This window comes from Hakea prostrata, unplaced genomic scaffold (assembly GCF_041222555.1).
Source record: "Hakea prostrata isolate BN-2017 unplaced genomic scaffold, UWA_Hpros_2 contig_13, whole genome shotgun sequence".
Lineage (NCBI taxonomy): Eukaryota > Viridiplantae > Streptophyta > Magnoliopsida > Proteales > Proteaceae > Hakea > Hakea prostrata.
In genome coordinates, this window is record NW_028291132.1 from 896,943 (window position 1) to 909,646 (window position 12,704).

General features: G+C 40.1%; 1 protein-coding gene across 7 annotated transcripts in view; it reads right to left on the minus strand.

Moving 5' to 3' along the window:
- Positions 1 to 504: 504 nt before the first annotated feature.
- Positions 505 to 12,704, minus strand: part of LOC148999359 (guanylyl cyclase 1) — a 56,495-nt gene continuing 44,295 nt past the window's right edge. For 4 of the 7 annotated variants that reach the window (XM_089141220.1, XM_089141218.1, XM_089141219.1 and 1 more), the window contains one exon: positions 508 to 1,356. In XM_089141220.1, the coding sequence (XP_088997346.1) occupies positions 1,300 to 1,356 (57 nt within the window). In that variant the 3' untranslated portion in view covers positions 508 to 1,299. Of the gene's footprint in view, positions 1,362 to 12,704 lie in introns of all 7 variants that reach the window. The other 3 variants (XM_089141223.1, XM_089141224.1, XM_089141222.1) reach the window with 2 other exon arrangements.

Genomic DNA, 12,704 nt, shown 5'->3' on the forward strand with positions numbered 1-12,704 from the left:
TAGTGAAGCAACAAATACCTAAGTGCATATGCATGTGAATTTTCACTAATAATTATAATACAAATATTTCATGTACAAGTTTACCATTTGGCTATTAAGAACAAATGGTGGACTTGCATGCTCCTTACAAAAGTAACATAATCACCACCAAAGAGTTGATTCGTGCCTCTTAAAGTTAGATACTCTTTGATGATATATTTAAATTATATATATAAAAGTTACCTCGAGAATGTAATTAATGTACACTTAAGTTAAGCCCGGATGAACTAGAGAAAAAGTGCTTCAACATATTAACAAATATTTAGGTTCCAAGATCATGATTTTGAAAAACTCTCCCATAACATTCACAGCCATACCCTTATTTTTTTCAATTGATACAGTTGAGTTATTTTTTTCAATTGAAACAGTTGAGTCTTTCTTGTCAATTGTATAATTAAAAATAGTAGTGTTATGTTGTGATCTGAATTTTTGTATTTGGTCTTGAACATGGACCCACACCGCCATATTTTGGTGGGTAACCCAAATGACCCATTTTTGAAAATCAATTGTAAAAGTGGAGAGCTTGGACCGTACATCCTGACCCAATGGATCAACTCGTTTATCCGATTAGAGTTCATATATATGTATCTCATGTTCGTTTACTAGTATCATTGAGAATTAGTAATGCCCTTTTTTTGACGACTAGTTGTAAAATTTCCTTATGTACTTTATCTACATATTGAAAAACTCTTCATCTTTACTCGTGGACATAACCCATCATATTGGTATATTAACCACATTAAATCTCTACTTATTTTCGCTATATTTCTTTTTTTTTTTTTAATTCATTATTTCGTAGTGTTTAGTGTTTGTTTAATCTAGTATATCTCTGATTACAATTGCCCATTTCACCGAAAATAGAAAAACTACACTTGCCCATTCACCGAAAAACTACAATAGCTCGATATTACACTACTTCTAAACAATCTTTAAGCTCCCTGAAAAACTGTCACGGGCAACCCGACGTCCATTTATATATTGCACTTCCTAAGGTTTAGAAAGAATTGAATCAAATGAAACTGAATAAGAAGCACATCTATCTTTTTTATTTTCTAATGTACACATGAAGTGGAAAACTTCAACCTGATGTTCAGCTGTAACATACAGAATATTACTTCTTTATTGGCTTTCATGAATATCTAACATGAGCGTATCCAATTAATATGTACCATTTTACACTAATATACAAATGATACATACAGAACCGAAGACAATTGCAACTGTACAATCCAATTGCTACAGAAGTGGAAAATCTGTGTTTCAAGACTCGTCCAAATTACAATCGCTATTCATGCCATCTTTCTTCTCCAATGAGATCTGCACTAAACAGTTAGAAACAATTAGAGCCTTGATATTAGCAGACACTTAAAAGACGGGAATAAAAAAAGAAAACCTTATCACATTTGTAAAGGGTCAAGTTAACAGTCGAAACAAAGTGTGTGGGGAGAGGGGTTGGAGGAGGGCAACTAATTTACTTTAGATCATGCTGTCCAAAGTGCGCTCATTCATAAGGCAACAGTTTTCGAGGAAGGCGCAGCCATGAACTAGACCAGATAAGAATAGTTTTTTTTGGTCAGCAGCAGAACCAACTGGTCTAATGGCCCATGTACCATAGGGGGATCACCATGACTTAAAGATATCAGTTGTTCGGAAGCTCGAAAAACACTACCTTTTCAAGTTTTTCGGCATGCACAAAATCAAGTAGGACCCAAGGAATGATGTCCATTAAATCTTATTGCATTGCCCTGGAAATAATTCACTGCAGTGAGAGCCCTTTGTAGTACTTTAATGCCCTTTGTGTCTTTGTGAGCAAGTTAAACTTTGCGATCAGACCCCTTTTTTAAGAAAGAACATGTATCATAACCCGTTTGTGTTAAAAATTTATGCTTCAACTTCTAAATCTATTATTTTCTCCTCGTCAAGTTCTTTTATTGCATAGCTGACTAATGTTATCCGTTCACTAATCAATTGCTGTAACAATCAGCTAATTTTTGTCATTTATGTTTGTTTTCGCCATTCATAATATAAACAAAAGTAACAATAACAACAGATATGGTCAAGTACATGGGTCCAGACAAAACAAAAGATGCAATACTGAGTTCTAACCAAAAAAAGGAAACAGGGGACTGGAAAAGAGGGATGGGAAAAAGAGATGAAAAATGAACAATAGATGAAAGATGGAGATAAGTAGAAGAATGAAAAGATTAAATTCAAAGAGAGGAAAGAGGCACAACAGAACACATTAGGAGAATCTCAATTAAATGGACCTGCTACATAGATCCTTGAGCTCAATATGTACCACCTGCAATCATAGTTGGCAAAATATCTAGGCTATGCAACTCGTTCCTCAGTTAAAAAAAAAAAAGAAAAGAAAAAAGAAACTAAACTATTTTAATTCCTCCAATCAGAATCCTATCACTCCTCTTAATAGAAGAATTCCTAGGTCTTGATTGAATATGACTATACTCAAATGATCTATCGGAGCTTGTCATAGATGGAGGTTATTCTGGAGTCTGTTCTAATACATCCATTTCATACATCATCCCTCTTTGTTTTTCCACACATCTGTCTTAAAATCCTCGTCTTTGCTATGGATGCTTATCAAAATGACATCTTTTAACTGTTCAACATTTGCATAATACAACGTAGGCAATCGAACAACCATTCTACAGAACTTGCCTATAAGGTATAAAGGAATGGATCAGTCACTGCACTCTGGCAACATTATCCTCTTGTCACCTTCTTACTTATGATTGACACCAGATACCTAAAGAAGTCATCTTGCAGTATCAATATTCACGATATTGTAATAAAATTATAGAATATTTACTCCAGTCTTCATTTTACTAATCTTAAATGCTCTTTTTTTCTAAGGTTGACCTCCAAGGCCCTAACTTATATTTAATCCACTCTTTGGATATTTGTAATAATCAACAGATCTTAGGACTTCCCTAAGGGGGAAAATGTGGCACAGAACACTTAACATTCAATTTAGGATTCTATGTCCTTTTGCAATTCTTCATAGTATTTCAATCACTGTCTAGCATCTCTTCCATACACTGACATGTAACAATCTATAATGTAATTGTTTCAACACAACTACTGAATTAGATCTCTTTTGATTCAATATGGTATCATGAGTCTCCTCCTACTCCAATGAGTCGAGTATTTGTTGTAAGTCATAAGTTGAGTTCAGTTAGGAGTATGAGTCCAGTTGGGAGTTTGGTCTATTAGAGAGTCTTTATTGTTTATGTTTTAAGTCCCACATCAGGGAACATTGTACTTGTTCATTCATAACTATTATCATAAATAAAGCTCTGCTATGTCACACAGGACATAAGTCAAGATTCTCTCAAGATTTCAACATGGTATCAGAGCCATGCCAAATCTAGGGCACCAACACCCCATCGCAGATTCCAGGTAAGTCAGAAAATTCAGAAAAAGCTTCCACCTCTGAATCTCCACACCTACCATCATCAACACCTCCAACAGCTCTTCACCACCCATAACAGCCATTGCCTAAGCCTTCAACACCATTCCAACCTAAACCGAACCACCAACTACCCTTCCAACACTGAGCGATTGACCCTAGGAGTCTCGTTGCATCATTTGCGACTCTTCTGTGATGCAGCGACTCTCCTAGGATGATTGACATCCCTTTTAAGAAAAAAATATCTCTCAGTTGTCTCCCTTCTTCTTCCTCTTACCTGCAATAGTTGCTAGAAGGGTTTAGAAGGTTTTTTATGATTCAAAAGTCCCTTTAGAACCTATTGCCTGACCTAACCAGATCTTTTGAATGCTCCTAGAACCATCGATGTCTCTCAAGGGTGTTTCTAGGACCATCGCAGGCTTCCTTCCATGATCAGATTTTTGAGGTGGATCGTGGTTCTGAGATTTCACAGGGAGTTGTTTTGTAAATTTGCAAACTCAAATCTTATCAAGGAGTTTTTTTGTAAATTTGGATAGTTCCAGGGAACTCTTTCTAATTTCACATAGTTCCAAGGCTGTTTGTAAATTCAAATAATTTCAGGGAGCTCTTTGTGAAATTTGAGTGACTTTTTGTTCCTTCGATGGTTGATTTCAACACATCTCCCTTGTTTGGTACATCTGAAAAGTCTCCCATGTCTTCCATTCATAGGGATCATTTTTTCCACTTTAGATGACCACTGTGAAACTTAATGGAACAAATTATCTTAGATGATCTCGTTCAGTTTCCCATGTTGTTGGTGCTTGTGGTCTTATTGGCCATCTTGATGGAACTTCTACCAAACCTTCCACACCTGGTCCGCAACTTTCCAAGTGGTACACAGACGAATGTTTGGTCATGGGTTTTCTCATCAACTCCATTGAATCAAGCATAGCAGACAGTTTCTAACTATGGATACTCTAGAGTAGGCAATGATACACAATGCTTTGAAATTAAACGGAAGATCAATCAATTGCAACTGAAGGACCTTACTCTTTTCTCAGTACTATAACACTCATTGGGGATATTCCAAACTTCAGATTTCTATGGGAAGTTTAAACCGAAGAATGTTGAAGATGCTATTGTCTATCAACAATGGGAAGACAAACAAAGAGTTTATGAATTTTTGTCAAAATTTAATATAGAATTGATCAAATTCATGCACAGATCCTTTCTAAAGAGCCTTTCCCTTCTCTGGCTCAAGCTTTTGCCATGGTAGATAAAAAAGACAGTCGACAAATAGCTATCGTACATACACAAGACTCTTGATAGGTCTGCATTAGCTGCTGGTTTTGGTAATTCTAAGCTTAGTTTTGGTAACTCTCGACCTCCTGTGAAGTGTGTGTATTGTGGGAAGGAACACCATACAAAGGATAAATGTTGGAAATTACATAAACGTCCAACCAATTCTCGTGGAGGAGGAAAGAGTGGTAGTAGGGGCAGCAATCAAGTATCAACAAATCAGGCTATTCCAGACATACAGAGTACTCCAGCACCTACTTCCATAGACAATATCCATAATCTTTTTCGTCAACTTATGACCAGACTTAACGAATCCTCTTCTAGTTTGACTCCTAGTACGGGTGTTGCATCTGTCATTGCCTCTACCTTTGGTTCCCAGCCTCCTACAGATATTTTCAATTGTCACAATGTCAATTCTCTCTCCTGGATAATTGACTCTAGGGCAACCGACCACATGACAAGCTCATCTTCTTTATTCCACACTTATTCTTCTATTCCACCTGTTCAGAATGTTCGAAGAGATGATGGATTTCTGTCCCCTATTTCTGGAAAATACTCCATCATCTGTTCACCTAACCTCACCATTTCCTCTGTTTTGCATGTTCCTAAATTTTCAACTAAGTTATTATCCATTAATAGCCTAACCCGTGATATAAACTGCAAAATAACATTCTTTCTATCTCATTGTGTTTTTCAAGACCTGGAGACAAGGCGTACAATTGGTAGTCATAAACAGAAGGAGGGGCTCTACCTATTGGATGGTTCTAGTTCTCCATCTACTCTTTCTACAGTTTTTGCATCATCCTCTCTTGCATTAGTGTCTTTATTATAGTGGCATAATCGTCTTGGCCACATTCTATGTCAATTTTGTCTTAGACTCTTTCCTGATTTGGTTAAAAAGTGTCATTTGAATGATTTTCGTTGTGATGCTTATATTTTGGCCAAGCAAACAAGACATATTTATCCCATTTCAGATAATAGAAGTAAAGTTCATTTTTCTGGTTATTCACTCGATGTATGGGGTCCTTTTCGAACTGTGACTATATCCGACCATCGTTGGTTTGTTACGTTCATTGATTGTTGCACCCGCACTACTTGAGTTTATCTCTTGCATAAAAAAAGTGATGTGTTCTCCTGTTTCCAAAATTTGGTTAAGATCTAGTTTGGGGCTGTAATACAAATCCTTAGGATAGATAATGAGACTAAATATTCGGGTGGCAGCTTTCCCTCTTACTATTTTGATCATGGGATTATCCATCAAACTAGTTGTGTTGATACACCTCCTTAAAATGGGGTTGCAGAGCACAAAAATAGGCATCTCTTGGAGGTGGCACGATCCCTTATGTTTACTATGCATGTGCCACCTCAATTATGGGTGATGTGGTTCAAATTGCCACCTATCTCATTAATAGGATGCCTTCACGTGTCTTAGATCAATGCTATCCTCTTGTAGTTCTCCTAAGTATAACAAATTTTACTATACCCCCTAAGGTCTTTGGATGTGTCGCATTTGTTCGCAACCATTATAGTCATGGTAAGCTTGATCCCAGAGGGTTACGGTGTATATTCTTGGACTATCCCCCTACACAAAAAGGTTATAAATGGTACCATCTTGGATCTCATCGATTTTTTGTGTTCATAGATGTTTTTTCAGGAATAGGTTCCCTTTTTTCCTCCTCTTTTTCAGGGGGAGAATCTTAGTGAAGAAGTTCTGGTGCTCCTCGAGATTCCTCTTGAAGTTCCTACTATTGAGTCTCCTTTGGCAGATTTCCTATTGGAAGATGGAGGGACTGGACAGAAACAACAGATGGATGATGTGTAGGGAAAGTCTAGACCTCCTCTAAAGACCGACCAAAGGAAGCAAAAGCCCTCCTCTGAGCCACGACAATTGAAAGCACCAAATCCTAGTCCTGAAGCAACCATTCCTCCTGCTGAGTCTGTCTTTGATCTTGATTTGCCCATTGTATTAAAAAAAACAGCCACATACTTGCACCAAACACCATATACCATATCATTCCCTATCCATAGAATTTCAAAGCTTTATTTCCTCTGTCTTCCACCTCTATCCCTAATTCATGACAAGACGTAGTGTCTCACTTATACTAGAAGAAACCTATGGATGAGAAAATGCAAGCCCTGGGAAAAAATAAGACATGGGATCTAGTATCCTTGCCTTCAGGGAAGAAGACTATTGGATGTAAATGGGAGTTTGTAATAAAACACAAACCAGATGGGACCGTTGAGAGATATAAAGAAAGACTGGTAGCCAAGGGCTTTACTCAAACCTATAGCATTGACTACCAAGAAGAGACATTTGCTCCTGTTGCTAAAATGCATATTGTCCGGCCATATGTTGTAAACCAAGGGTGGAGTCTTCAACAATTGAATGTGAATAATGCTTTCCTACATAGAGAGCTGAAGGAAGAAGTATATATGTATGTGCCCCTTAGTTATTCTAGTTCAGAGACCCATGGGAAGGTGTGCAGGTTAAAGAGAGCTCTATATGGTCTAAAGCAGTCTCCTAGGGCATGGTTTCGAAGATTTCACAAGGCAATGATCTCCTATGGCAACAAGCAAAGTAACGTAGACCATATCGTTTATCAAGCGGGATAAATCTCATACTATAGTATTCCTTGTATATGTGTGGATGATATTGTCAGCGCAGGAAACAGTGAAGACGAAATTACAGCCTCGAAGACATTCTTGGGGACAGAGTTTGAGATAAAAGATATGGGCAAACTTCAGTACTTTCTCGGGTTAGAGTTGGCCTACTCTGCTAATGGTGTCTCACTCTCTTAGAGAAATTACACCTTGGACCATTTAGAAGAGACTAGAATGCTAGGGTGTAGACCTGCAAAGACCCAGTGGAGCCTAATCAGCAATTGAAAACTAAGGAAGGAGAACCAATTGACAAAACCAGCTACCAAAAATTAGTTGGGAAGTTCATTTATTTGTCACATAATAGGCCACATATCATCTTTGTAGTCAGCCTTCTAAGTTAGTACATGCAAGATCCTTAATCTTCACATTTTAATGCAATAAATTGTATTTTAAGGTATTTGGGGGGGTCTCGGGGGGGGGGGTTTTTAACTCTTCTTGGGGGGGTTTTTAAAAGGGGGAAGAAAATATTTATGGTGGGGGGGGGGTGGGGGGGGGGGGGGGGGGGCCTGCTGTTGTTTGGGGGGGGGGGGGGGGGGGGGGGGGGGGGGGGGGGGAAAAAAAGGTGAGGGGGGGGGGGGGGGGGGGGGGGGGGGGGGGGGGTGGGGTGGTTGGGTTGGGGTGAAGACATATTTACGAAAGAAGAAGCCCATTGGGTTAGGCCCATCAAAGGCCTAAAGTTGTCACCTGAATCAGCCCATGGCTTTCATGGGCTAGGGCTGTTTTAGTGGGTTAAAGTTAGCCCACATTTGTTGAACTTCATAGTCTAGACCTAAGCCTAAGTCTAGTTTTTAGAAAGTCAATAAAAGGGGCTTTAGTTTGAAAATAAGAGAACTCATTGTCAAAGGAGTTCTCCTTTGTCAAGAGTTAGGTAGTAGTTGAATCATTAATAGGTAGGTGGTGTTAGCTAGTGGTTGGATGTTGCCATTAATGTTTGTCTCTTTAGAATGCTATATAAAGAGACTTATGTAAGTGGTGAAGAGACAACTTATGAATTGAAATCAAATTGCTTGCTAGCATTCTTCCTCTTTGGAGAACCCTTGTGTTTGATCAAGGTAGGTTGGTGTTTGATCCAATCGATCCACCTTGCGGTGTGAAGCCCGGGTGTTACTTTGTTGTCCTTATTGTTCTCTTAATTCTCTTATATTGTTTCATCCTTTTCTTCTTTATAGTCTACTGCTGTTTTGAAGACCTATTTAGTCCTTGTTCTTAAACCAATATCCTTGTTCTACCACTCCGGTTTTCAGCCTATCTTTATATCTGAATTTTATTTATCTTAAGTCTTATCAAATCTAAAGTTGATTCCCTGTGAAAGGTCCTATTTGGCTACTGTTTTGATCATTCAAATACAGTACTACATTATTTGGTATCAGAGCCATGACAGGGAGTGAAAATTCTGGACCATCCAGTCCAACTAATCCTATGGCAACAATGATGGAGATGGTTCAACAACTGAGCAACCAAATCACTGCGAACCAGAAGCAAATGGACGAGAGGTTCTCAGAAATGGAGGCCAGAGTTGCTGCCTCTACTCATGTTCCTCACCCTCCACTTGGTGAAGAATTCCATCCTGCTCATTCTGTAGCCAATTTTCCTGCTCGAAGAAATATGGGGAGAGGACCCCAAAGGATTCCAGTTGTGCAACCAACTTTTGAGGAGCACGTACGAAGTTATTTTGCTGGAGAACAACCTACATTCAATAAGCATGTTGGTGACTCTCACAGGGTTAAGCTTGAACTCAAAGAATACTCGGGTAAGCATGATCCTCAAGTCTTTTATGATTGGTTGGCAGCGTTGGATGACTATTTTGATTGGTATGAACTCTCGGAGGTACGAAAGATGAAGCTAGCACGTACCAAGCTAGTTGGAGCTGCACGTGAATGGTGGAGAACTCGCGAATATGAATTGGAAGATCGTGGTAGAGCTCCTACTACGTGGGAGGAAATGAAGGAAGAACTGAGAGAAAAGTACTTGTCATCTACTTTTCGATTGCGACTACAAGACAAGTTAAATTCTCTTCGCCAAGGGAACTTGTCAGTTGCAGAATATATGGAACAATTTGACTCTCTTTCTTCTCGTACAGGAATTCGAGAGAGGGAGATCCAAATCTTGTCACGTTTCAGATTGGGTTTACGGCCTGAAATCAATAGGGCCATTGGCGTTGTGGATGTAGAGAACGTGCGGGATTGTTTTGAAAAGGCCCTACGTGCGGAAGAATTATTGGCATCCAACAACAAAAGGTTTGGATACCAAGCCGGGGAGGCTAGGCGAAATTTTCCAACACCAAAACCTACAACAACAACCCCTACTCAACCCACATTTCCTACCCGACAAGATAAGGGCAAGGTTCCTATGACTAGTGGCAGCCAAGCACAATGTTTTCACTGTCAAGAGGTTGGACATTATGCTAAATATTGCCCACACCGTCAAAAGATTAATGTTGTTGCTGAGATAGAAAAGTCAGCAGAGGAAGCAGATCCTGATCTATTCCCATACCCGCTCGATTATGGCGACTATGACGGAGCTGCATATGATGAGGATGATGCTAATAGAGGTGATGCTTATGGCATTCATATAGTAAGCCGCATCTTGGTGGCTGAAACCAAAGGAGAGGACTGGCGGCGCAATTGTATCTTCTACAGCCGTATGAAGTCCGGAGATAATACCGCTTTGGTGATAGTTGACAGTGGGAGCTGTGTCAACGTTACTTCAAACACCTTTGCAAAGAAAGCAAACTTGAAGGTGGAGAAGCACCCTCAACCATATCGGGTATCCTTGCTGAATGGGAATACTCTGGAGGTAAATCAACGGTGTTCCGTACCACTGAAGCTCCATCGATATGAGGAAGAGGTATGGTGTGATGTAATCCCTATGCATCTTACTGATGTTTTGTTTGGTCGACCATGGATGTATGATAATGATGTTATGGTCGGGGGAAAAAAAACCAATGTGTATTCAAGTTCAAAGGACTTCACACTGTCCTCCACCCAGTCAATGTCCCAGCTGAAATGCGTCAACGGAGGTCCTTGAGGACCAACCAAAGGGGGATCGATGAAGCACAAAAGTTGTTGTCCATACCGCAAAAGAAGCTGCTGGTTGTTCCTCACAAGGAGTTCATTCACACTAGCCATGATACAGGGCTGGTATTGGCTCTTGTTACAAGGGTAGTCACGCCTCCACCTGAGGCGACATTCCCTCCACCCATCAAAGAGTTACTTTCTGATTTTTCTGATGTGGTTCCTGATGAGTTGCCTAATGAGCTACCGCTTATGCGCGATATTCAACATGCCATTGATTTGGTACCGGGTTCGGTGTTACCAAACCTACCGGCTTATCGCCTTAGCCCAACAGAGCACAATGAACTCAAAAGACAGGTGAATGAGTTGCTACATAAAGGATTCATTCAGGAGAGCTTAAGTCCATGTGCTGTACCAGCATTACTGACTCCAAAGAAGGATGGCTCATGGCGCATGTGTGTGGACAGTAGAGCAATCAACAAGATTACAGTTAAGTATAGGTTTCCTATACCGCGGCTTGATGACATGTTGGACATGCTATCCGGGGCTAAGATCTTTTCTAAATTGGATCTTAGAAGTGGCTATCATCAGATTCGTATTCGGCCTGGAGATGAGTGGAAGATTGCCTTCAAGACCAAGGATGGACTATTCGAATGGAAAGTCATGCCTTTTGGTCTGACGAATGCACCTAGTACATTCATGAGGGTGATGACACAGGTACTCCGTCCTTTTATTGGTCGATTTTTGGTCGTATACTTTGATGATATATTGATCTACAGCAAGCATCCAGATGATCACATCGATCATCTACAGCAAGTCTTGAGAGTGCTTCGCCATGAGAAGCTATACGTCAATCTCAAGAAATGCTCCTTTATGCTGCCAAAGGTTGTGTTCCTTGGTTTTATTGTCTCATCACAGGGGGTTGAAGCTGATCCAGAGAAGATAACAAGTATAATAGATTGGGCCACACCAAAGACAATCACTGAGGTTCGTAGTTTTCATGGACTTGCATCGTTTTACAAGAGATTCATTCGGAACTTTAGTGCAGTCATGGCACCTATTACCGAGTGTTTGAAGCAAGGCAAAGGTGAGTTCAAGTGGACAGCAGCGGCAACCAAAGCCTTTCATCTTATCAAGCAAAAGATGACAGAGGCTCCAATACTTCGCCTGCCAGATTTTGATTGTATATTTGAGGTAGCAACTGATGCCTCACATATTGGTCTAGGAGGTGTATCGATGCAAGGAGGGCACCCTATCGCTTTCTACAGCGAGAAACTCAATGATGCCAAGCGACGCTATTCGACATATGATCTAGAGCTCTATGCTGTTGTTCAGGTATTACGCCATTGGAGACATTATCTCATCGGCAAAGAGTTCATTCTCTATACCGATCATGAGGCGCTGAAGTATCTACATTCACAGAAGTCGATAAGCAACAGGCACGCTAAATGGGTTGCTTATCTCCAAGAGTTTGTGTTCGCAATGAAGTACAAGGCAGGAAAGGAGAATACGGTGGCTGATGCATTGAGTCGAAAAGTACTTACTCTTAGCACATTCTCAGCACATGCAGTTAGCATTGATCAGATACGTGATGAGTATGCATCTGATGAAGATTTCAACATGCCATACAAGGAGTTACAGCAAGGCAAGCAACATCATAAATACTCACTTCACGATGGGTATTTGTTTTTGGGAACTCGGTTATGCATTCCAAATTCTTCCCTACGACATCACATCATACGGGAGCTGCATGGCGGAGGTTTGGGAGGTCACTTTGGCAAGGATAAGACTATCATACAAGTTACCGATCGGTATTATTGGCCCCATATTGCAAAGGATGTTGATCATGTAATCAAAAGATGCAGAGTCTGTCAGCTAGCCAAGGGAACCAAGCAAAATACAGGTTTGTACTCACCATTACCAGTTCCTCATGCACCTTGGATTGATATTAGTATGGATTTCGTACTTGGGCTACCCTCCACAAAAGAGCGATCCGACTCCATCATGGTTGTGGTTGACCGATTCTCAAAGATGGCTCATTTTATACCATGTCGAAAGACCTTTGATGCATCTCATATTGCAAAGATATTCTTTAAGGAGGTTGTACGACTACATGGACTACCAAGTAGCATTGTCTCAGATCGTGACGTCAAGTTCACGAGCTACTTTTGGAAGACATTGTGGCTGAAAAGTAACACAAAGTTACAGTTTTCAACCGCATTCCATCCACAAACTGACGGGCAGACAGAAGTGGTGAATAGAAGCTTGGGAAACTTACTGAG